Source organism: Sturnus vulgaris, chromosome 18, assembly GCF_052056855.1.
Source record: "Sturnus vulgaris isolate bStuVul1 chromosome 18, bStuVul1.hap1, whole genome shotgun sequence".
Taxonomy (NCBI): domain Eukaryota; kingdom Metazoa; phylum Chordata; class Aves; order Passeriformes; family Sturnidae; genus Sturnus; species Sturnus vulgaris.
In genome coordinates this window covers 3,551,111-3,576,805 of record NC_142260.1, presented here as the reverse complement: position 1 = coordinate 3,576,805, position 25,695 = coordinate 3,551,111, and the positions used below count along the sequence as shown (strand labels likewise).

General features: G+C 38.3%; 1 protein-coding gene across 7 annotated transcripts in view; it reads left to right on the top strand.

Annotated features, from left to right (window-relative positions):
* The window catches only part of SBF2 (SET binding factor 2), a 231,263-nt gene that overhangs the window by 137,191 nt on the left and 68,377 nt on the right, over positions 1–25,695 (top strand). For all 7 annotated transcript variants that reach the window (XM_088175608.1, XM_014876284.2, XM_014876287.2 and 4 more), the window contains 4 exons: positions 475–573; positions 2,760–2,964; positions 5,728–5,837; positions 7,326–7,475. In XM_088175608.1, coding sequence (XP_088031734.1) covers positions 475–573; positions 2,760–2,964; positions 5,728–5,837; positions 7,326–7,475 — 564 coding nt within the window. The remainder of the gene's footprint in view (positions 1–474; positions 574–2,759; positions 2,965–5,727; positions 5,838–7,325; positions 7,476–25,695) is intronic.

Here is a 25,695-nt window from a genome sequence, read left to right as displayed (position 1 = left end):
ATTGCATGTGCTAGTACAGAATTATTGTCAATAATTTAATTATATTCTCTGAAATGTTAGCAACCTCACAGAGAAATATTACATTAAATACCCAACAATGTAAACTGAGACAAAAAAATCATTTTAAAAAGCAATACCATAGTTTTTACTGTGTTGGCTTTGAGTTGAATGTAGAATAAAAGTAGAGTGTGATATTAATTCTGTGTTGTAGTAGTACCTATGGGAAGTTTGGATTGAGGTACAGAAATTGAAAGGACTGGTTTATTTACATAGGACTTTCTGTCTGGTAACAAATGCTGCATATGAAACTGAAAATGTCTCATGTTCTAGAGCAACGTGCCATCACACATTTTTCAGTGTTCAGCTTTCTTTCCTTGGTTTCAATTTAAGATTAACATTTCATAACTTAAATAAGAAATACTTTTTTCAAGTTGAAGTATCAACATGTTTATTCTTTCTTCTTTTAAAAAAAAGTTGGTGGCCTTTGAAGTTGAAAGAATTAAAGCTGAAGAGGGCAATCCACCAAAAATGATAAAGCATGTTAGAGAACTTGCAGAACAGCTCTTCAAAAATGTAAGTTGATTTTACCTGCTGCATCTGTAGAGTTGAGATGACAACATTGAAAATCCTGATTTCTCTGATTGATCCAGTGTCCAGAAAATGGAGGTGACTGCTTGTGGTGATCATCTACATTATAGCACAAGACTTTGGAACTTTAAAGATCATGAAATTTGTACATGCAAACGAAATTCAATATGATTTATTAATGTTAATATTGATTTAGATATAGCTACAACTACTTCTGTGGTTTTTAGTGTGTATTCACACAAGGTCTATAAATTGCTAGTTTCTCTGCTGCAACCTACCCATGCCAAATACATCTCTTTTCTTGCCTTTCAACAGTTTATATAAAAACTATACATGTATATTATATAATATATATACTTTTATATATATATATAGTACAATTTGGCATAATGTGTACTTTCAGCAGTTCTTTCCTACTGTGTGACCCAGCCACCCTGGTCTGCATGCTCAGCAAGCATGATTTCATTTTTTACACCCATTTCTTGTACTCTTTAGCTTTCCTACAACTCCATTTTCAGTTTAATTTTTGCCTTTATTTCATGTTTATTTTACATAGTGCTTTGATAAAGTCTCTTACCATTCCATTAGCTGGTTCTGGGATGGGTTTTTTTATTTGTGGGTTTTAGATTTTTTGTTTGCTTTGAGGTTTGTGGGCTTTTTTTGGCATAGACTGATCTCCCTCCCCCTCACACTTGGGTGGTTATTCAAAGTCCACAGAGCATTATCTGTTACACCATCAGCTGACACCTTTGTCACCCTTTCTTTCTACATCCCACTTCCCCAAAACTGTCGTTTACATCTACAATTCTGAAAAAAAAAAACCAAAACACAAGAACTACCAAATGCTGCCAAGCTCTGGGGTGTTTGGGGGTGTCTTTTCTGATGATATTTATTTATACCATTGTGACTGACCTGCTCCTTCACTACCACGAAGTCAGTGACTGGACAGGAGCAAAATCAATGACTTTGTGCCTTGACAAGTCAGATTTCCAGTAGCTGTGCAATAACCTGTCTTTGACTAAATAAATATAGGTGGTGAGTCTACATCAATGCACTGCTTAAGCTGTGCCTAGAGCTGCCTGATTTTAAACAGACTGCACGATGTATTTTGACTTCTTGTTTCACAGTTCTATAATCATAATATTGTAGCTGTGACAATTTAGGTACAAGGGAGACACCAGGTCTGTTAGGGAGAGAAAAGGTTTGCATGAGTCCTGCTGGCACAAGTGGAAAATGGAAGGCATTAGATTTCTGATTAGCCTAGTACTATATCCATTTGTGATGTCCAAGATAAAAGTAACTTTTCCTGTGTATTTCCTCTGAATCTCTCCTCTCACTGAAATGGATATTGGGACAGTTATTCTCCTTTTCTGGCATTTTCTGCTCTCTGTCCCCTGTTACCCCCTCCTGACACTGTGTTACCTTTCTCTCCCTTGCTTCCCCTTGCATCTGCTGCTCTCATACCTCTGAATTTTTGGTTTGTTCTATTAAATCTTCCTCTGCAGAGAATGCATGTGGCTAAGTAGCTGTTCTGGTTTGACTGCTATTGCTCAAGTTGATGCACTTGATCTCCTTGTTGCCTTTTGCTCCTGTGAACAAAAGAATTAAGCTGCTGTTTAGAAGTTTTCTTCCAAATTTATTGTGTGTTTACAAGAGAAACCTCATTGATGGATAGCACTCTTTAGCAGTGGTATGTAGCCAGTAAAGAGCATAGAGTCCAATTGGACAGCAGTAAATTCAGATGTGATTAATGGTAACCCCAGAGGGAATGAATGAAGAGGTGGAAATATCCCATTTTGTTTGATTACTGTATGTGATTCTATGCATGGTGGTAGATAGTCTCTCTAATGAAGAGCTTGACTGTCATACTGGTTTATATTCCAGTACTTAATATTCATTAATTTGCATAAAATCAGCCTAAGCTAAGCAAGGACTTTCATTTGCTCTTGTTTTGAATTTTGCACATTGACAGAAATGTGAAACTTTTAGAAAGTTGGAAATATTAATGAGTCAAGGGTGATCTGCATATGAAACATTTTATTAGTCATCAGCATTTGACTTCTTAATCTTTCAGGTATGGGAGATCGTCCAAACAACAGCCAAATGAGATGGGACAGATGGTACCAGTGCACGATTAACTGTGTGTGTGACCTTTTCCTTTTGACCTGCAGGAGAACCCCAATCCCCACATAGCATTCCAGAAGGTGCCAAGGCCCACGGAGGGCTCTCACCTGCGGGTTCACATCCTGCCCTTCCCCTGGATCAACGAGGGCCGGGTGCAGGAGCTGCTCCAGGAAGGGCTGGCCAGGAGTCAGGGTGCCCCCCCTGCCACCCGTGGGGACAAGAAGTGTGTGGTTCCAGCAGGTCCCCCTGTGGGTATGTTCATCTGTTCCCTGTCCTGCCTGCTCCTCAGGGATAATTAGCATGTGCTGCTCCCAGTTTCATGTTAATCTTGTATTTTTATTGATCAGAGCTGAAGCACGAGAGGTGAAGTTTTGTGTTCAGACTCAGCTGTTTATTAATTATCTATAGCACAGTGAGTGCTTCAGCACCTCTAGCTAACAAGCTAAAAGTGAGTAAAAATGGAGCTGGATCTTGCTCATTACAAAGGCTTTTAAAGCCAAATTCTCCAATTAAAAACTAACATCTGTATTATTTATGCTTTTGACCCAATGACCAAACACCTGTGACCTACACTGCAAGACCTTCTGTCCAACCAAAAACTACTACCTAAAACCAAGAAGAAGGAATAAGAAGGAAGAAAAAGCCAATGTCCCAAAACCTCCATCTTGTCCCATTCCTATTACTGTATTCTAAAACCCCAAATTCCAAACTCTTGACCATGTGATACTGCACACTTCTATTCAAACTACACAGAGTGACTCCAACTCCATCACTCAAATTTTGGATGCCTTCTGCAAGGCTTCAGGTCAAAAGCAGTGTTCTTTTGGGGGTCAGTGCCAGAAAGCACAGAAAGTTCAAAACTTCCAGGCTTCAGGGTTCCAACACAGAGCAAACTCTGGTGTGTAGACTCCAGTGTTTGCCATTTTAAAAGCCCTTTTTAATTTGCCTTTACTAAGAAGTCAAACATGCAGAGAGTAAGGGATGTAACTGCTAACAACAAAAGTGAATGTGATCTGAATTAGATTTTGAGTTGGACAATTAAACTTAATATTGTCTACTCAGCTAGGCCTGTTAAATATCACCATAACTCACTTGTAGCATTGGCTGTACCAAGCTTTGATCCATTTCAGTTCCTCCTTTGATACCAGTGAAAGACATATAAATTACTGGAAAAAGTCCAAGAGCAAAGATAGCATGTGTCTCAAAATAAATATACCTATATTTAAGCATAAAGAACAGATGTGGGCATTGTAGGCCTGTCATTCTAATTTTAGTCCCAAACTGTTCTGTAACTCACAGTCATACTCACCAATGTGAATGGTGGCATAAACTACTCTGGTTAGTAAACTTGCACATGAAGTTGGCAGAGCTTGCAGAACTTTGAAGGATGGGATCAGAATTCAAATCCATCTTTAAAAATTGGATGTCTAACCACAAGACTCCATTGAATTCTGTTCTTCTCCAGTGCTTTTCTTCAAATATGGTATGGCACTTGCCTAGGCAGAAATTCTTCAGAAATTAATTTGGGAACTTCAATGAGTGTAGGGCAAACATGACCCAACTATATCAAACTACTGCAAAAAAAAAAACCAAACATCTTAGTAGGATGTATAAACAGGAGTGCAGTCAGTGAACCCCATGGAGAAATCTCTTCATTGTGCTCAGTGAGACCTCAGCTGGAGTGTTTGTGTCCATTTTTGGACACTGGGAGACTGTCTCCATTTCTGGTTCTGTTGGACAGAGTCCATAAGAATGCAACAGGAATGACCAGTGGTCCAGAGAATGTGACCTACAAGGAAAGATGGGCAGTTGTTTAGACTGAAAAATAGGACACTGAGGGGACACACAATAGCAGGCTTCAATTATACAAGAGGCAATGAGAAAAAGAAGGGGGAATAATCTGTAATGATAAGAAGTAACGGATTTAATTGCAGCACAGAAATAAGAGTTACTTGTCAGCAAGACGTGGTAAAATGAGGATTGTGAGGCAGTTGAGTGGATTTCTTGTGCAGCCATGGAGTCTCTCTTATCACAGAACATTGGGAACATATTAGACAAACATGAGAAATAACATAAATAGAGCTGATCCTGTGTAGGGACAGCAGGCTGAGCTCGGTGGCCTCTTGAGGTCCTGCCCTGTTTCTCTTTGGATTTATGCAAGAAGAGGATGAACTCTCTTCACCTGCCTTTGCTGTTGACTCGATCTTTGAATCTGGTACTCACAGAAAATTTTAAGGATTTTAAGGTGTTGTGTTCTGTTGCAAGAGGAGGGTATTTTTTTATAAGTTAATTTCTGTGTCAAAGCAGGGGGTTTGCTGGTTCTTTTCTGAGGAACAGCTTTCACACTTACACTCCCTGCTGAAGTGTCTCTCAGAATCCTTGGATATAATTTTATTATTCATTATTATCCACTAGGAAGGTGTATCCTGAATTTAGATACTATCTATTTGATATTACAGGGAAAAAGAGAATGGTAGTTCTTGCATTCTGAATTTTCTTGAAAATCAGGGCAAAACAGTGCATTAAAAAATAAGATCTCAGCAATTTGGAATCTAGAGAAGAGAACAGGTTTGTCAGGTTTTATTCCATGTTGCAGAATTCTTGTCATGGCCATCTAAAAATAGTTATCTTCTGCTACAAAATATGCAAGGCTATGTAGCTCACTGCAGAACACACACACATTTATTATTTATTTATGTTTATTTATGTGTTTCATCAGTATGTTAGAGCTAATAATCTCTTTGTGCCTGTATGAGACAAACAGAACAAATACTTAAGAAAATCAACCACCCCAAAATTAAAAGTTTAAAAGTTAAAATTCAGAGCACTCTCCTCTTCAGATGCTACAGGAAAACCAGAGATTTGGAATCCTGTGTTCCCATCTGCCTACAAATGGTATTTGCTTAACAGAATAAAAGGGAGGAAGCAGTAATTATTTTTTAAAAGAAATCTGTGGTGTTCTTTGTGGTTCTTGCAGACATTTCACAGATGTATATTCTTCTTTTTCTTTGTTAGTTTCCATAATGGAAAAGGGAAGCACAGTTTTCAACAGTGCTCAAAGGCTGGAAGTTGTTCGAAACTGCATCTCGTTCATTTTTGAAAACAAATTTTTGGAGACTGAAAAGGTAATAAAATGAAATTTTAATTCTCCCAAATTACTCACTGTTCTGTTAATGAGCAAATGGAGACTGGCCTAATCACAAAGTACATTTTGAAGTCTTGTTTCAAATGCTAAGGATTATTTAGGCCATTTAATTGAATGAAGTAAGCAATAAAAATCATCATCTAAATGCAATATTGTGTGTAATATGAGGCTAATGGATTTGAAAACCTGTTTCTAATCCTACATGAGAGAATTGAAAACCATTTTTGCAAAATTTATTACTGTTTTAAGTAGTATTGTCCACATAATTATTTTTATTTTAAAGAGTTGGGTGTATGTTGGTCTAGCAGCATTAATTAGAAGGAATGCAAACAAAAGGCAAACATTTGTGCTTTGTTATCTGACAACCAATCAGTAAAATTCAGTAATTTGATAAAACTAAAAAAAAAAATCAGTAATTTGATAGAACTCAGAGATGAATATAAATGTTTGGCATGTCTGTCTTCAGTGAAAAGTGCTAATGAGTTGTTATCCTTGACATTCTTGTTTTCATTAAGAAGTTGCCAGGTTTTGTAGATTCTGTCCATAGAGTTTTTGGGTATTGATTATAGAACAATCATTCAAACTTACAATCAAATCTAATTCTACCTATGGAAATGACTGTAAAATTATTTTAAGAATTTTTTTTATTTCTCGGGGAGGTATCAGCTGTGTATCTCTGATGCTGTGCAGATCAAGATAGAAAATGATATTTGCTTGATTTATGAGTTATGGTGTCAAAATGCACATGGAGAAAGTCCTAATGAAGTGTGTAACTCTTTAAAAGAGTTTTCCCCCACACAGACAACACAGTGGTTTTTAACCTCATTCAACTTCCAGGCACCTGGGAAAGTTCAGTGGCTTTTTTGTCCCTTTGTATGGTAGATTTTTCCTGAGCAAATAGACTGCTTGTTCTTACTTAGCTGTTACCTGCAGCCTGAAGGCCACAGTTAATAATAATGTTGCAGCATTTGCTGCATCTTTAAAACTTTGATATAAATATTCTCTTGGCCCTGGTTTAGGATAAACTGTGTGACAATCTCACTGCTGTGAGAGCTGTGCCACTTCTAAACCCATTTGTCATTCATTGCTTATCACAAAACCTGCTGCTCAGCCTTGAGATGAAACTCCAGCCCTGGCCTGGCTGTGCAGAACAGAGCATTTCATCAAAATAATCCATTTGTGATTTCACATCCACCCAGTGCCTGTCCATACGAAAAGATTTCTATTTACAGGTGTAGGTGAGAAATGCTGTTTAATGCATTTGGAGGGAAGAAAAGGGAAAAATTTAGTTCTTGTTAACTCAGGCTAACTCAACCATTATGTGCAAGTTTGATATTCAGGCTAATGGGTAATTTGCAGAGTTGTTCTTTACTGTCACTTGCAGCTTGTTAATAAAAAATGAATGCTATTCAGTATGAGTAGTGCCATTAAATTTCACCTCCATCGAGTGAGATGTTCCTCTCTGCAGACCCTGCCTGCAGCTCTGAGAGCCCTGAAAGGCAAAGCAGCTCGGCACTGCCTGACCCAGGAGCTGGGCCAGCACGTGAAGGACAACCGAGCCATCCTGGACCACCAGCAGTTTGACTACATCGTGAGGATGATGAACTGTGCTCTGCAGGTACAGGAGGGCAGGGCTTGGCCTTCTTGGTCTTTCTCTTGGTTGGGGTTGGGGGAAGAGAAATGGCTTAGGGAGTTGTGGATAAGAAAAAATTCAATTACTCAACGGCGTCCTGCAGTGATGTAGCAGATAGTTCTTGATGGTGGATTAAAGATGTGTTGTTGTTGAAAGGATAAAATACAAAACACTCAGGTCTGTACAGATCTGCCTGATATGACAAGCAGAAAGAAAACTGTTCCCATTATTAATAATTTAGATACAATTTAGTTTTGGTAGGTCTGGAATGATTTAACTTAATGGCTTGAAGTGCTTTTTTTTAATGAGTGAGTCTTGGCTTTTCCAGGTCATTTTCAACCCAGAGTTCCTAAAATGTGTATCAACCACTGCCCAGTTAAAAATCCCAAAATTTGTCTTTTTTATTTAAATTTAATTTTTTATTATTTTTTAAATTGGTCTTTTTTATTTAAACACATTTTAAGAAAGCATACTTTCTGCTTCTGTGGCTCATAGTGGCAGTTCTGCTTGTCACAGTGACATCTTAGTTTGTCAGAAACTCACTGCAAGTGTTTGCAGTTCATCTCCAGAGTTAATTCTGACAAATTATTATGTGCTGAATAAAACCCAATATATGGTGGCAGCTACCTATGAAAGCAAAATATGTGGGTGACTTCTTTTGACTTTCATTTCAATAATTGGTGTATTTACCTTTACTTGTTCTCAATTCATCATCTGAAATATTTTATAGACTTACATGTTTTCAGTCTCTTGTCTGAGAATGTAGTGGTATTTTTATTAACTTGTAATGTGATCACATTTGGTTATAATTTTTCTTTTGTTGGCCCTGTTTAAGTTATTGTATCAAATTAGGGACTTGATGGAGGCCTTAATATTTTAATCTCACTTTCCTCTAACCTAAAACCCACTGAAACTGTTCTGCAGTGATTTTAAAAAAGGTTGACCCACATTTTCTAAGAGGTGAGTGCTAAATGCTGCTTTCACTGAAATGTAGAAATAAATTAACCTTGACTGAGTAAATGCTACCTCGGGTCACCATCAAATGCAAGTTTTGCTGTCTGTTGCATTTTTTATTTGTTCACACTAAGATATTTTTCTGCTCTTCTGAAAGAAGTTCATCTTTGTCTGAGCAGTATCTTAAAAGCAAAACTTTCAGTCAGCAGATGAAAACTGAAGTTGACTGGCTAAAATTACACAGCACATAGAATCTGCTTTTTCACCTTTTCCAAGCCCTAAATTTAGCCTTAGAGTTGGAAGAAAATTTGAATTTATCTGTGAAACTCTTATTTCTCTCTCCAGAATCATGACTAATGGAATATTGCACCTGCTGTGTATTCCAGAGTTGGAAATTTGCTTTTAAACCAGAAAGTAGGATTATCTAGATGTGTCACAGATTTTGCTTCTACTTTTTTGATAATTCCTGGGTTAAAAAAAACATCCAGGTATTTTTAGACAATAGGAACAAAATATAAATCTCCTTTATTTCTGTATCTTAGAAAAATGATAGCAGAAGAAAATGAAATTTGAGTAAAGAAATACTGACATCACCTTTCAATGAAATAATAAAAGCCAATTTTACTCTGGAAGAAAAACTTTTTTTTCCCCATCCTGGTGATTTGAAGGCCCAAGAAGGAGATTAAGTTCAAGGAAATGAATGTGTCTGAAGAGTTACTGAAATTAAAATAGGCTTGTTTTTCCTCAATAAAACAAGCACAGTTTTTATGCCTTCTCCCCCCTCCAACAGTATTTTCATATCTTTGAAAATATGAAATGAAAGTTTTCATTTCTCAGGAGTAAGCTTGGCCAACATAAAAACATCTGAACTCCTGACACTGGGCAGTGAGTTAGGAGCAAATATTTTTCACATCTACTTTTCTGACATATGAAGTTATTTATCAAGATAAAAACATGATTTATAGTTTGTCTGTGTGCTTTGCTCAAGTGTGTTATTTGAAACAATGTGTAAATTGTGACATTTTGGAGCTTCCCTGTATCAATTCAAGAAAAAAAGCACATTATCAAGAACTTATTTAAATTTGCTCTTGCTGCAGTGGGACTCAGCAAGTCAGCATTTTGCTGTAGACACATGAATTCTGTTAGCTGCAGGTCAGGAGACCAAGTGATTTAAGCAGTGTCTGTTAAAAGACACAAAAATCTAATTTAAGGAATATAGTTTTAACTGGAGATGTAGTGAAGCTTTAGGGAAATACCACATTAATTATTGATGGGGTTTTTGGGGTAGAATCAGGTTGCAGTTGGGCTTTCAGACCTCACTGAACTACTGGAGTTGTAGAAACTGCCTCAGCCTCAGCAGCAGATTTTTCTGTCCATGTTATTGCACGTTGCCATTGGCTTCTGCAGGAATCAAAGTGAAATCAGGCTGTGGCTGGAGGCACAGAGAGGCTGATCCAAGAGCTGGGAGTGACAGCACAGGGTTAAAATGTTCCTAAAAATCATGGGAATTGCATCCCATAGATTCAGGGGGTGGAAAGGAAGGTTGGGTCTGATGGGCCTGGGAAAGGGAACTGGGCCCTGGGAATGAATATTGAGCTTTGTCTTTTCTAGATCATGTGAAGCTACACCTGAGTAATCATCATGTGATAAATTATATGGTTGTTAAATGTAATGATTGTTTGGTAATTGAATGTAATTATTGTTTAATCGTAATAAGAATCATGAGACACGATGTAATCATAACAAGAATCATGAGAAAGAATATTTGAGGGGCTAATCAATGTATACAATACAATAGAACAATATACACAATAGAACAATCTGGGTTTAATAATTAATATATAGTGATATAACGAAAAGGGGATAAAAACATGTTCATCATGTCAGAGCCAGATTTGGGTTTGCACCCCTGATTCCCAGAGCTCTTCAATAAAAGCACCTGCATAGAATCAATCATTCTGTGATTGTTTCAACCCTAACAAGAGGAAGGGAAGGGAATGCCCTGGCAGAGGGGGCAGAGCCCTGGCTCCCTGCTGGACACACTGGCTTGAGTGGGGACAGGTGTGCAGCAAGCCATGGTTTGGGACACACCTGGCTCACCTGCTCATCCAGGTGGGAAATCTGATGCTCTCCAGCCACCAAACCTCTGCTAATTAAAAGGTGAATTGTTGTAAACTCAGCAAATCAACATTTTGCCATAGACACGTGAATTCTGTTAGCTGCAGGTCGTAAGACCAAATAATTTAAGCAGTGTCTGTTAAAAGACACAAAAAATGAAGAATTTCAAGAGATGCAGGTTGGCCATTACTGGGAAGTCTTTTGGACTGAATTCTTTGTCTTACTGTGAAGTGCTGGGTGTTAGGAAATCAGGAAGATTGCAAATCTAATGCAGAGCCCTCCATTGCTAGTCGAGATTTTTCTGATTGTCTAGTGTCAGGTTTTTTCATTTAATAGAATCTATTCTCTTTTTTTACTGGAGTCCACAGAAATAAAGATCAGGTGCATTTTCAGAGTTTCTGTATGCTCATTTTGTGCATGGAGAGCAGCATGTTAACAAACTGCTTGTGTTAATCTCACCATGTGTATTATTGCTGGTCTCATACCTGTCTGCTAGCACAGGGCTTGAGAAGAGATTAAGGAAGGGGAATAAAATACTCCCACTATTGCTTCAAGTGAATAGCTATTTGATTTTAGGCTGTATTTCCCCAAGGATCTGATCTAGGCATTTTGCAGCTGGGAGGAAATGAGGGTGGTATTTTACCAATTTCTCTAGAGATGGCAAAACTTGGACTTGCACATCTCTGGTGGTTCTCAGCTTGAGTTCTCTCAGTCCAGGAGGGGAATTGTTTTAAATTGTTGTTCTTTCCACTGGTAACAGGTGGAACCTGCACATTTTAATAGGCTTATGATTTGTGGAATAGTACATTAGAGTTTCATATTAATCTGCCTTCTTTAGCACCTGTGATGGAGTGTAGGATGCCTTACAAATACATTTAAAGTAAGGTGTGGTGCAACAAATCAGGACTCAAGTGTTAAAAACTTGCTCTTCTGTGTCTGAGAAGTATTGACAATTACTGCTGCTGAAATAGAAACGAGAGAAGTATTTCTGATCGATTTTAGTAGGAGGAAGATCAAAATTACATGGAGATTGTAATGGTCAGTGATTAAGGCAGATATCTTCTGATGAGGGCAATTCAATCCCCAGTTACTTGCTTTTATTTCTGCCAAGACTTGTCACTGACCACTTGCTGAAAACTTTATTGTTATGCCCTAAGACTTTTTCCCCTGACAAATCATGCACTGTGGCAAACATTTTAATCATCCTGTCTCACCAGTGTTTAATACCTTTGATAGAGGAGCAGCAGCATTTATGTTCTGTTCCATATCTTGTGTGACTAAACTACTGTTAAAAACCCCTGCAGTGTTGTGCAAGCTTAATATATTAATTGACAATTCAGTTCATTCAAACAGACACCACTGCAGATAAAAATGTGAAATTATAGCTCTAAACACTATTTCAGCCATACTTGCTTTCTCTGATGTGGTTACCTCAGAAAAATTTGCAGTTCCACATAAATTGCTATTTCAAACATTTTTGTCTGTTTTAATTTTCTATAACAACATTTGCTGACATTTAAAAAAAAAAACCAAACTTTTTTTGCAACTAAAAAGCCTTTTTTTTTACCAAGGAAACGCTTGTATGTAATTATATTTTCAACAACACTTTGTACTTTTAATATTTGTTCAGAAATCGTGGCAGCAACCATCTCAAGGCTCAATTTGCTTACTTCTCCATTCATTTATTGCTGTCATGACTTGTCCAGAATTTCAGTTGTCTCTCTAACTTCCCTCTGACAGCAACAAGTGAACTCTGTATTTTGAAATGTGGTTGCACTTAATTTGATAAAGTGGTAGTAAAAGCAAGAAGAGGCCTGAATACACTTTGGGGATGGTTCTTAAAAACCTGAAACAATTTTCATATTAAAAAGACGTTCAAAGCAATTTGTATAAAATATTTAACAGTAACAGTAAGTCTTCCTCAGAAAATGTATTTCTGGAGCAAGATTCTCTTCAGATTATGCAGGACTGTGAGACACCTTCTTTGGGTAGTTGGAACAGAGAAAACTTCTCATTTCAAAGGAAGAGCTCCAGGATGTTGTGGTACAACACTGCCTGTCTAAGATGTTGGTCAATAATATTACCTAACTGCATATTAATGCTTTTGTTTGGCAAATGTGAGTCAAATTGGAAAACACATCTGCCCCAGACATCTGGATTCTTAATCTAAATGTGGTTAGAGTGGGAAAAATGTGCATCAAACTGATAAATACATAAAAACTCTCAAAATTCTGGTCTTAAGCTGTGAGGAAGGAGTGAGGTCTTTTTGTGATGTGATTTAATCTGACAATTCCAGTCATCAGTGCTGCCTTAGGAGCTGCTCCAGTGTCACATCTGTGTCCATGCACATGTTGGACCACTGTAAGTGAGAGCATATCTTTAATAGCAGACTAATTAGTCATTCTTTTTGTGCTTTAATTTCTGATAGATCACTGTGGTTCTCCATAGTGGCAATAACCAGATGTTTGTCTTTCAGATAGATGATACTGGATATTCTAGAAGTATACTCATGGTGTACAGTAGGGAACACAACTTAGTAGCAACCAGGACAAAATGTGAACTGTAACCTGGAGTAGGTTACAACAAAGGTACAACTGAGCCATCATCTGTTGTCCAACGTTGGCCAAAAGCAGATGGAAGATAATGCTGATTTATTTTACCTCTGGAACTTTGCTTGTGATTCTTCTGTAAGGGCCTCTTTGTAGAACTTACTATGCAGACTGTTGTGAAAGAATTTTTGATAAGCAAAATTAAAAACAGAAGCATTCTATAAATAATTTTTTTTTTTCTTAGGCAAGTAACTTTTGTACTATATTCTGCCACCAGATAAAGCTTTTAAATCTATCAGTCAGTTTAAAACCTCTCAGAATTCAGAGGTTTGTGAATACTGTCCAATAACAAGAAAGATTTTATTATTCCTGAGAGAAAATCGGCTTGGTGTGTGTGTCATATGATTCAAATTCTTGGCAATATGAAGGTTACATGAGCTAGCATTTCTCATATTTTATGTTGAAAACTATGTTGCTAAACATCTTTATTTTGGAGTGTTACAGTAGATTTCTCTCCTTTTGGACTTTTATTTCATGACCTGTCTTTTGTTACTCAGTTTGACTTGCATTCCTGGAAGCAGAGTCTCAGAATTCATGTTTGAAAAACAGCACTATTTAAAAATACTTAAATGTATTTTAAAGCATGGAAAATCGAACATGAAGTGAAATCATAGGAGCTTAACAGACCCACACTTAATTCTATTAATTCATCAGTTATTACCAGTTTGAACTTTTTCATCATGTTAGACATAGTAATGGTTTGATAGGAGGAAAAAAAAGGAGATTCCAGTTAAAGGCTTGGGTTTCAAGCTTCCAGATTGAATTCTGGATTGTACTGAACATGATTTTGGTAGGGGTTTTTTGGGTCTGATACGTGATTCCCAAAATGTAGAAATAACAGCTTTATCACCCTGCTGACTTTTTAGGCGTCCACCTATAAAATTCTGGACTTAATAAAAGAAGTTGCTATTCCTGAATCTTTCTGATAATATCTTTAACCCAAGAGATTGCACAGTACCACAATATCATTGCACTGATATTGAACTGATGGAGCTCACATAACATCTCTAGAAAAACAATGGAAACACACTGCAAACGATTGTATTGTCAGTCAGTTTTCATTTTTCTTTTTTTCCCTCTGAGGAACATGCTGTTTGTTATACTCATCCCATCTCGGAGGGTGGCCACAGAGTCCTGGGAGATTCCAGTCAAGGGTGTCTCTGGGTGAAACCCAGAAAACAGAGCTGCTTTCTCTGCAGGGTTCCCTGGACCTGTGTGTGTCTGTCTGTATCATGGATTAGGTGTCTGTGTGCCTGTATCATGGTTTAGGTGTGTCTGTATCATGGATTAGGTGTGTGTGTGCCTGTGTCATGGATTAAGTGTGTCTATATCATGGATTAGGTGTGTCTGTATCATGGTTTAGGTGTGTGTATATCATGGATTAAGTGTCTGTGTGTCTGTATCATGGTTTAGGTGTGTGTGTATCATGGTTTAGGTGTGCCTGTATCATGGTTTGGGTGTGTGTGTGCCTGTATCATGGATTAAGTGTGTCTGTATCATGGTTTAGGTGTGTGTATATCATGGATTAAGTGTCTGTGTGCCTGTATCATGGTTTAGGTGTGCCTGTATCATGGTTTAGGTGTGCCTGTATCATGGTTTAGGTGTGTGTGTATCATGGTTTGGGTGTGTGTTCTGCTGTCATGGCACTGCCAGCTCCCCTACCCCTGCTGGAGGGGTTCAGTCAGCATTCCTTCCTCTGCAGGTGTCTGGGGGTGTGACCCCTTTGGCTTAGCAGTAACCATTCCTTGGGTCAGGACTGTCCCTGTGTAGGTGACAGTGTCCAGGTAATTCCTTGTAGCATCCCTGGGACATTGGTGTGTGCAGTGGTGTCCCCAGTGAGGTGTCTGGCTGATTGTGCCTGTGTGCCCACACCCCAGGGGAGCTGTCTCCAGCTGTGTTAAACTGCCTCTGTGGTTTTAGCAAGGATGGGTTTTTGATGACCAGGCAGCAGAAAACCATGGCTGCTTTTCACACGGGGGCTGTGCCAGCAGTGCTGTTCAGGAATGAGCTCGTGTGTGGCAGGGAAATTCCTAAATTGCTATTTTCCTGCAGACTTCCAAGACCCTGCTTCTGTTAATCTTGACTTCTGCATGGACCTGCCCTGCAGCACTATTGCACAAGAGTGTTACTAAAGGAAAGGAAAAGAGAGGGATTAGCAGAAATGAGAGTCCCATGATGTGCTCTCCATTCCTGCATCTGCCTTCAGCTTCCCTCCTGGCTTCTGACCAAAACGTGGTGTTCACACACTTCCTCCTCCCCTCACTGTGTACACATGTGCACAGGTCCAGCCTTGTTAGGAGGGTCTTTGCTTAATATTATATAAAAATATCAAATGATAGCGGGGTGTTGGTTTTAACACAAGAAAAAGCAGAGCTGCACATGAACAGTGGCCCCAGCAGCTCCTTGGGCTGGTCACAGCTTTGGGGCTCACAGGGGAATGTCCCTGAGCAGCTCCCTGGCTCGGTGAGCAGGATGGTATGAACCCACCCATCCCAGAGGGGTCTGGGTGCTGTTGGGCAGCTGGAGCAGGCTTTGCTCAGCTTTTACTCTCCATGGATGGCTCCTCATTGCTGGCCTTCTGTTCAGCCCTTTCACATTTGCTGCTGGTGCAGGATTTGCTCCCCTGTGTTTGCTCACATACAGGTATGTCACTGAAACCATGGAGCTCCTTGGGGTGTTGACATGGTAAGCTGTGAGTGCTCTGAAGTGATCTTTACTGTTAATTGTGGCCTTGTGGTTGCCAAGTGTTCCTAATGGCTCCGTGTTCTGAATGCTTTTGGTCGTGGTGATGAAAAGCAGACGTGTTTGCACACTGCTCAGTGCTGTAAATAAAACAAGGCTGGGTTAGGAATTGTGTTGTACTGCTGTGCAGTTGCTCTCCAGCCTGGCTGGGAAAGAGGTGAACTGATGAAAGGTGGTGAAAAACAAACCAACAAGTCTTTCATGTTGGAAAGAATAAGCACTTTGCTAATATAACAAGTTATGTGCAATCAGTGACTTCTGTCTTTACAGGTTTTGTATGTCTGAAAATAAGGAAGTAACACATGGAATTTTGGTTTTATCTAAGCTGTTTATAGAGTGTATTACAGTAAAGGTCCATCATTCCCTATAGATATGTGTATAACAGTTAATTATGCACTTCATGCACTCTGAGTGCCATTTATTATGTACAATAAGTGGCAGAATATTACATGGTATTGATTTGCTGTAGCCATGCAGTGACTGTACCACTATGGCCGCACATGTATTTTTTGGAAAAGGAATTCTTGTGTAAAATGGTCTCTGATCCTCCTTCCCCTGCTTTTCACCCTTCCAGTACCTGGAGAGCCCAGGCAGAGAAGCTGCAGTGAGACATCTCTGCAAGGTGTGCTGCCTTGGCCACCAGGAGAAACACAGCAGATAGAAACTGCTTTGTTGTTTCTCTAAGGAATTTTATAAAGCTTCTCTTTCTCAGTGTTTGATTTTGCAGGAATTTGTATAAAAATGATTAATGGGTGTCTGTAAGAGCCTCATTATTTTTTGCATATGGTCATTTCTGAAGAAGAAAGAAAATGGAATATCCAATGTCTTCTAATCATTTGGTTGCTGTCATGTTTATATAAACTTTGGTTTAAACAATTGAGATCCTGGCAGCTTTCATTCAAGAACTGAAATGTGGTGCTGAGAGAAATACCATAAAACACAGGCCAGTTCTGGGTTTTGTCAGTATTTTGTGTAAACTTTGACAAATGCGTGAATGTGACGAACAGTAGTGAGCTGTGTGACATTTTAGAATGATTTCTCAGGAAAAAAGCACGAGGATTAATTTCTTTACAATAAAAGACTTCTCTCTGCTGTTACATTAGAATTATGTGCCATTATACAACATGAACACAAAATAAGGTGTAAACAAAAGAACTTTTGACTATCTGCATATGTTGTAAAAAATTCTTGCAGCTGTTGACATTCTTTTTCAATATCACAGCCCAGAATTATGACTTAAATTAATTGGCTTTTAGGATGCATGGCAAATGCCATGTAAACATGCTTTAATGAGGATTATTTTTAGTCATTCCCTCCCTGTACTCAGTCACGGGGGCAGGCTTTGGTGTCTAGTGATCCAACAAAGTATTTTAAAATTACTTTACTTAATTTCTATAGATAAAACAAATAAACAAATCCTGCAATCCCTTTCTCCACCTCTCCCCTAATTCTTGAACTCTAAAGTCCAAAACTCCACTTAGGAGCTAAGAATTGGAATTGAAAGTGAATGTTTGACAGTCTAAAGTCCCACAATGTTTGTAAATGAACAAATTGATTTGATTTTCTCTACAGATTATTTGACTTTTGAGGACAAGAGCAGCTTCTTTTGATTAAGTCCTTTAGTCAGTTGAGCACCTTGTAAAACCTTTACTTGGAATTTTAATTGATTAAACATCATTTTAGAGAATATAAATCCTTTATTATACATGAGTAAATTCCACACAATTGGCATGTAATATTCTCTGTCTCTTCCAGATACATGGAATGAAATATCTTTCTAGATCTTACTCTAACTGTAGTAATAATAATACACTTAAAATCAACTAGGTTCTGAGGGTGCCATGATTTTCATCACTTTTTCTTTAGAAACTTCATATTTTTCCTTGTCTGCATTATAATACTCTCTAATATTCTAATTTCCAAATTCAAATACAACCTGCATATAAAAACAGCAGGGGTCCGAAGTGATGAATTTAAAATCCGTCCAACAAACCATAATTAATTATTCCAACCAATTTAATGGCAAGATATTTTGTAGAGATTTTCATCAAAATCAGGTATGTAACACCTCTGCTATTGTTAAAGCAGTGTGGTGAATTTTGGCTGCATCATCACAGTCACATCTCGTGGCACAAATGGGCTCCAGCAGATGACACAGCAGCATCATGTTTGTGCACAGCTCTCCCCCTGTGTATATTAATTTAGAAAATGCAAATCTTCATTGTTTTAGTTTCTGTGCATAGGAGAAGATTCAAAGGAGAAGGATGGTAAGTAAGAGGATTTGAAATTTTTAGGAAGTTTTTGACTAACAGCACCTGGCAGGATGTCTCACAGGAATGAACCAAAAGTACACTCCTAAATGTCCTTGCAAAAGAGGAAAGAACAAGATCTAAAATGTTAGCAGCCTAAAGAACTTGGACAAAATGTGGCCATCAACACTTTATGGTTCTGAAAGAGAAGGGGGGGATCCATGTCAGCTGTGATAGTGAAGGTCTGCCTGAAAGCTTGAGCATTTCTTTGCTACTTAGAACTGCAGATGAGATAAAAAGAATATGGTCAGATGCATCGGGATATCTGCTTGTATTTATTGTTAGGAAGAGAGGTAAGAAATAATTATCATTTGAGTCATCACATTTATTGTACATGGCTGATTGTCCTTGCTGATACAGTGTGTTTCATTCAGTATATGCACTAAATAATGACAAGCTGTCCAGAAATTATTTGTTGATCTTCAGAATTGTGTTCTGCACTCATTTGGTGATTGCTAGTGTGTTCTCTGGAACTGGAGTCATGCTGGTTTTAGGATGCCAAAGCCATTGCTAATGCTTGAACTTCTCAGTTTTTGTTTTCACTGCTCATTCTTTTTTATCCAGCCATTGCAATCTGGCTCATCCTGCTGAAAGCTCCAAACATGAATTGTGAGGAAAGAATTTCAAACAGTATGATTATAGTTGGGACTTAGAACTTCACTAATATATTTCACTGTACCCCAAGGTACAAAAGTTTTATTAAACTTCTCATTGCCATTTACTGTGATTACATAGCAGAACTACCCTCTCTGCATTTTTTCTTAAAGTGTCAATGAAATAAGAACAAAACAGGTGTTTGGAACAAAACCTTCTGGAAGGAAGATCAGATAGCCTAGGAGAAGATTTGCCAGGGTTTTAAATTGGATTAACTGGCAATCCAAAATCTGGCAAAGAAGGCTTTCTCTGTGGCTGGTTATCTGGATGTTGCTACTAGCAGTGATTTAGAAGGCTGTGGAACAGAAAAGGATCATACCAAGATTTCCTAGAATTTGTACCAAAGAATTTTACTGGAAGGCAATGCTGGTACACTTCTGATTCTTTGCTCCACACAGCGAGCTCAAGGATGTCTTTTTTCCTCTGGTTGTGTTTGCCCCACCAGTTTTTACAGAGAACAGGGATTTTTTTAAGGACATCCAAACATGCCTCTTCAGCTGGATGACCAGCTAGTATGTTCTGGGAGTTTACTTTTTGACTTCTGTAATCAAAATTGGAGGAGTTACTTAATGGAATTCTAACCTTCTTATTTCCTGAAGCCATTTAAAAATCCTGGAGAAAAGTATCAATTCAGCAAGCTTTAAGACTGAAGGATTCTGAGGGTAGTTCTACAATTGCCAGTTCAAAATTGGTTTACTTTTTCTTCCATTGTCTTTACCTCTTAAAAAAATGCTTCATGCTTGTTTTCACTCGGATTTTTAGAAAAGCAAACATTTTGTTAATAGCCAAGAAATTAATTTTTTCATAAGAAACAGTTCCCACATCTCCTGTGCATTTATCGTACTTTTATTTTTGAACCACCAAAAAGTGTAAGATTTCAAAGAAAATCTGTATCTGTATGAACGAAGTGGCTGCTGCCCATGCACTGAAAAGCCCAATCAAAGTTTAAAATATTTAACATTAAGTTAAATATAAATATTGTATTTTCTGTGTTTTCCTTTCTCATAGTTTAAATATTTGTATTAGAATATATATTTCATTGATGGATGTTATCTTGGAGGGAGCACTTTACTAAATCAGGCAGGCTTGAAATCTCTGAATCTCTTGGGCTTTTCAGGCGTTGTAACAACATTCTTCCCTGATCACACAGATTTGATGTGTTAATCAAGGTGGACACTGCTCTACAACATGCTACTTAATCATGTACAACATTTGTCTTTCACTTTCCCAGATTTGCTTTAAGTGTTCTTTTCTATGAACTGTTAGTCCTTGAAATCACTTTATTGCTGGAATTTATTTTTTTTCTCCAGAAAACAATGGGATATTTCGGATAACAGCTCTAGTGACGTGATTTTCTCAAGATGTGCAGCGTGCCTAATTCTGGTTGTTGTTACAAGGTTGATTTTTGGCTTCAGCAACTTCTACAACAACTTCCATTAATGTTGTTAGAAGTTCACTACTCTTTGAAACGTGACAGAAGATTTACATTCCAGCCCATTAAGGAGAGCAGAGAGGTGTGGCAGCAGGGTTGGCAGGGAGGGATTTTAGGTCACAGAGCATCACCTGTGCCTGAGCAGGGAAAAGCCCTCGCTGCATGGATTCAGGAATCACAACCTCAGCATCACAATTACCTCAGAAAAACCCACAAAATGCCCCTTGTCATCCTTGAAATTCTGCAGGTCATCCCAGCAATATCCTCTTCCAGCAGCTGGCCCTTGTTTCATGGATCCAGGAGTGGAGCTGCAGCAGCAAAGCTGATCCAGGAAAATTTCTTGCAGGAGCAGCTGGTCGGTGTCGTTCGTGTTGTCCTTCAGTGCAGCTGTACTCAGACTATCTGGTGCCCCTGCCAAAAGTGTAGGAAAACTTTTCAGCACTGTCAAGGTTGGATTAAAAAACCCAAAGCTGTCCTGCAGCAAGATGTCAGATACATATTGAAAAGAGAGCCCATTTTGGGCAGTTGGTGGAAAATGCCTCTGCCAGAGGCAGTGCTGCAGCCAGGCAAACACCTGCCAGAGACCTGTGGATGCATTGGACATTTATAGAGATATATAAAATTGGCATCAGCTTTCTTGCCAATAATTTCTGTCTGTGCTGGTTGAGCATGCTGTTTTCTCTTTAGATATTTATTTAGGCTTTTTGGGATTCTTTTAGTTGTGAACTCTCCTGACAGCTTCAAGTTAAGATCTGTAAACTTTCTAATTATGTTGTTCTTTTGCCCCTGCTGGAATTCTTTGTGAGACTAATGTTTTAGGATTTTTGACTGGGTTTGATGTGTGTAGCACAGCACATGGCTCCCAGTGCTGTCTGTGTGTAGTTCGTGTTTCCACATGAGGTTACCCTGTCCCTTGTACAGAATTTTGGGAGGCTCAGGAGGCTCTTTCAGTCTGTGGCTGCCAGGCTGTGATTCCAGTCAGCAGCAGTCCTGCCCTGCAGTGTATTTACCACTCTCCCAAACTGGATGTCAGTCAGAAATGTGCTGAAGATGCATTTCATGCCATTTTCCATGTTGTTAAAGAGAACATTCCCCACAGTATCAGGCCCTGAAAACAGGATTCAGAAGCACCTGCATGTTAAACCTTGACCCTGACAGTGCAGTCAGTTTTCCACTCTTCCATCCAGACTTTCTGTCCCAGCTTGTCCCCAAGGGCACCAAAGGAGCCTGCAAAGGACAGGCTGCTCTTTCCTCAGATACAGAGCTCAGTATTTCATTGAAGAATATGACCCAGTTTTCTTTGGTCAGCTGTGTTTTTTGTGTTTTAAATCACTTTTGTATTCTTCCTGTGTCTGGAAATGCTCTCTATGAGGACTTGCTCCCTTCTGTCCAGCCCATAGCACCCCCAAACCTGTTCTTGCCTTCTTTGAATTGTTATTGGAGGTTTTGTTTCTGGTTCCCCAGAAAATCAGTTGGCAACAGATGGAATCTCCCAAGGGGAAAACCTTGGGGATTAGAAGTTCTCTTTCTGAAGATGATGTCATTGAGGATTCTTAGCATAAATAAAAAATTATTTTGCTATCATGTGCTATTCAGTGGAAAATTTTCAGTGAGCCCTACTTCCAAGTTACATTTCATCAGACACTGTTCAGTTTCTCCGTGGTGAACTAGACCCAAAATCTTTTGGTAACTGATTTGAACTGAGCATCAGCTCATTACATGATAGAAGATGGATGTGAAATTCCACTTCTATCCAAATGTTATCCCTCTAAAGTGAAAAATTGATTTTTCAGTGAATCACTTTGCATACCCATATAAATCTGACCTATTTTTTTTAGGAGTTCATTCCTGTTAAGCTGTAAAAATTGTATAGAATGTGCACTGATGATGTGATGCATTTTTATTAAAAGTATGTGAAATTGGAAAACCACATGAAACTTACAAAAGAGCAGTAAAATTAAGTTTAGCAAGGTGAATGACTTTATGACTCTGCTTTAAAATTTGGGAGGGGAGATGCTGCTGGGAGTAGGGGTATGCCCTGTGTACCTGTGAACTGATTTGTTAATATGTAACTGGACTACACTGTAATATGGCATCTATTTTAATAGCTCTTTTAACGTCTTAAGCATTTCTCTGTGTTCCTTAACTCAATTAAGCAGGCAGTTTACAGAGTATCCTATGTTAATGTTTTGCAGTGGCTGCAGAAGTGTTTTGGTCTACCAGGGCTCTAGGAGTGCACTGCAGTTCCTAGATATATTATGAATTAATCACCCCCTCCAACTGAGCAGTTAATGGATATTGATCACTTTTTTGTCGTGAATTGCAATGTATTCTATCATTGGAGTGTTGTTTGTCAAAACTTTTTACAAATTGCTGTGCAGGACCTTGTATCACAGCTGGTGTAGTTTAAGGTTTGGACAGAGTCACTGTGAATGAAGCCCTGCTGTGAAATAAAAGTCAAAAGGCATCTTGGCATCCCAACCATTTCCTTGGGAGAAGATTACAGCCTGAGTATGTTGAACTTTATTGCCATGGGCCTCATGACAGTATTCAGAAACATGCATGGCATTTCTGTTAAAGAAACTCAGATGTGCTCAGACGCGAGGGATGGCATTCTTGTTTTTATCAGTATCTTGCAAAAAAAAAAAAAAAAAGTTCAATGTTTTTATGCTTTTGGGGTACAGGAAAAAATACAGTGACAAATGTGTAATTTATGCACATAAAAATTGAGGTTCCTGATCTCCTAAATGTAATTTGTAAGGAGGAGGAGGAAATGACTAACCTCAAGCCTAGACGGAAATGTATTTATTGAGAAAGCGTGGGGGGGTGGGGGGGTTTGACAGCTCCTCCTTGAGTGAAATGTTGTTCCTTGTTTTCACTTGCTGTCAGATCCAGGAGTTGGTTGGGGCTGCACAGAGAAAATCTGTTGCACTTTCTAGCTTGTGAGTGTGTGGAGTAAAGCAAAAGGAAAGTTAAAAATCACTGAACACTAAGTGCTTGTGTAATTGTATAGAAACTGCTTTGGTTGAATTCTGTTCCTTATACCACCGTGCATCAAGGGCAGGCAAATTTAGGAGAATTCAGGGCCAGGTGAAGACAAACATGAAGCTCCTCAGGAAGTAAAATACTCTAAAATAAAACTGGATCTCCTGCCTGGAATGGCAGCTCTACAATATCCTGCTGCTGACAGGATAGGTTCCTTAATTAAATGGTAATTGCAAAGGCTCCTGATCAGGCAGAAAGACCACAAAGTGAAATCAGTGAGGATTCTCCTGGGCTGGGTGCTGTTCCTTTGTCTTCTGCACTGGCATCACCTGTGATGGCCACAGAGGGTGAAGGAACTGGGACATGTGGCAGAATTCAGAGCACAGGTCAAGTCTGTGATCTGGAATTTGTGTTCAATTATTGCTGTCAGACCAGGTAAAAAAAATAAAAAACTGCTCATCAAAAGCCCAGAGACCTGATCAATGTTAAACCTGGAAACCATAGCCAATAGGAGTTGTCTTGGTTTTATTAACTGTGCATCTCTGCAGCAGTGTTGAGGCAAAACAGAAATAAAATTAAAAGCTTGTGTTAATGAGCAACACATAAAACTCATTAGGGCTATTTCTGAAGGAAGAGTTGATTCTTGTGAATGAATGCTTTCAAAAAGCTCCTTATATTCTTACCAAGGCAGGAAGTTTTAAAAATAATGAGAATTTTTTAAGGCAACATCTCCCAAGTTTTGAGTTAGTTCTTGTAGTTTCTGTCAAAAAAATAAGGCAACAGGTAGTGAGCTCTGTGGGCTTTCTCAGTATGTCTGCTTTTCATCCTGTTTCTCAGGTTCCAGGAGAGTTCCACTTAATAAAATTCTAGCTGCTTCAATAAGGTTTGATTTACCTTTGTCACCAAAAAAAAAAAGGGAAAAGTTTGGTTCCACTATAAAGCAGAGCAGCAGCTGGCATTGATGGTAACCTCACTAGACAAAGCTCCATATGAATATTAGCAAGAAAGTAAATGCACATTAGTTTTCACTGAAAAAGGCAATTTTGCTTATGAGTCCAATAAGAAGATTTAAAACTTCCTTGTGAAATTAATTATGTGATGCTAGTAAAGGTAATATAAGTGATTATTGTCATATTGGCATTTTTTCCAGCAAACTCTATAATTTTAACTATGGCTTGATCTGTGAAGTTAAAACTTGTAAGTTCAATACTTTTAAAAGTTATTGTGGAAATTCCAAGTAGGACTGTGTTTTTTCAAGACAGCATATAATTGCATTAGCTATAATCAGATATTGTTAAATTGTCAGTTTATTTACTTAAATTTTTGATTCTGCAAAGATTGAATAAAGGACATTGATGGTAACAGCAATTTACATAGAATAGGTTTTCTTTGATCAAAACTCTCATTTGCATTAATATTGTATTTGCATATGAATGAATAAAATTTATGCAGCCTAGCTAATGAACATGAAAAATAACCTCATTAATATTAAAATATAGTTATGAATTATATTGCAGTTCTACCTGATCAATCTCTCTTCCTTTTAGCAAACAAACCATTTTTTTAAGCTGGACTGCTGAATTCTCTTACTGCTTTAGACAAAAGTAGGTTATGCATTAGGATTGACAGTTCATATTTCCAAAATATAAACTGCATCAATGATAAAAATTCTGTGATTTAGTAAAACCCTGCCCACATAATACATCTGTGAGAATTAGGATTAAATCCTGACACCAGTGAAGTCATCTGTTGAATTTGTAACTGATGTTTCACCTGCAATTTGTAGCCAATGTTCTGCACATGGTTACACGTGCTTGGGTTAGTGCTTTAAAAACACATCTGACCCCAAAGTTTTTTGGTTTTTTTTTTTTTTTGTTTTTTGTTTTTTTTTTTTTTTTTTTTTTTTTTTTCCTGGATTCATTTTGAGCTTAGTCCTGCAGGGTGATGAATGCTCTTTGTATGCCTGAAAATTGACTTCAGTTATTCTCAAGGGGGACAGTGCAGGGATGAGCAGCATTTTTAACAGAGCATGCACACATCCTACTGTGCTGCCAAAAAGGTATGGATCAAGTGCTGCCATGTTCAGCTTTTTAGATTGGATGCATTCACTGCATGCTACAGTGATTTCATGTGATAGTCGGACCTGTGGGGAATTCCATGTATTTATGGTGTTCCTGAATGTAAGGCAAAATTGGATCCCAACGTTTTTGGCATACTCGGATTTCTGCAGATTATTAAAAATGTGGTGTGTGTTTGAAAAGCTTAGTGCCTAAAGCAGAATGGGTTTTAATGCAGGAAGATAACTGTATCAGGTAGCAGTTAATGAGAGACACTATCAAGATGAATTTAAAAAGAAAATTCCACCTCAATGGAATTTCAATTCCACCTCAATGTTATCTAGA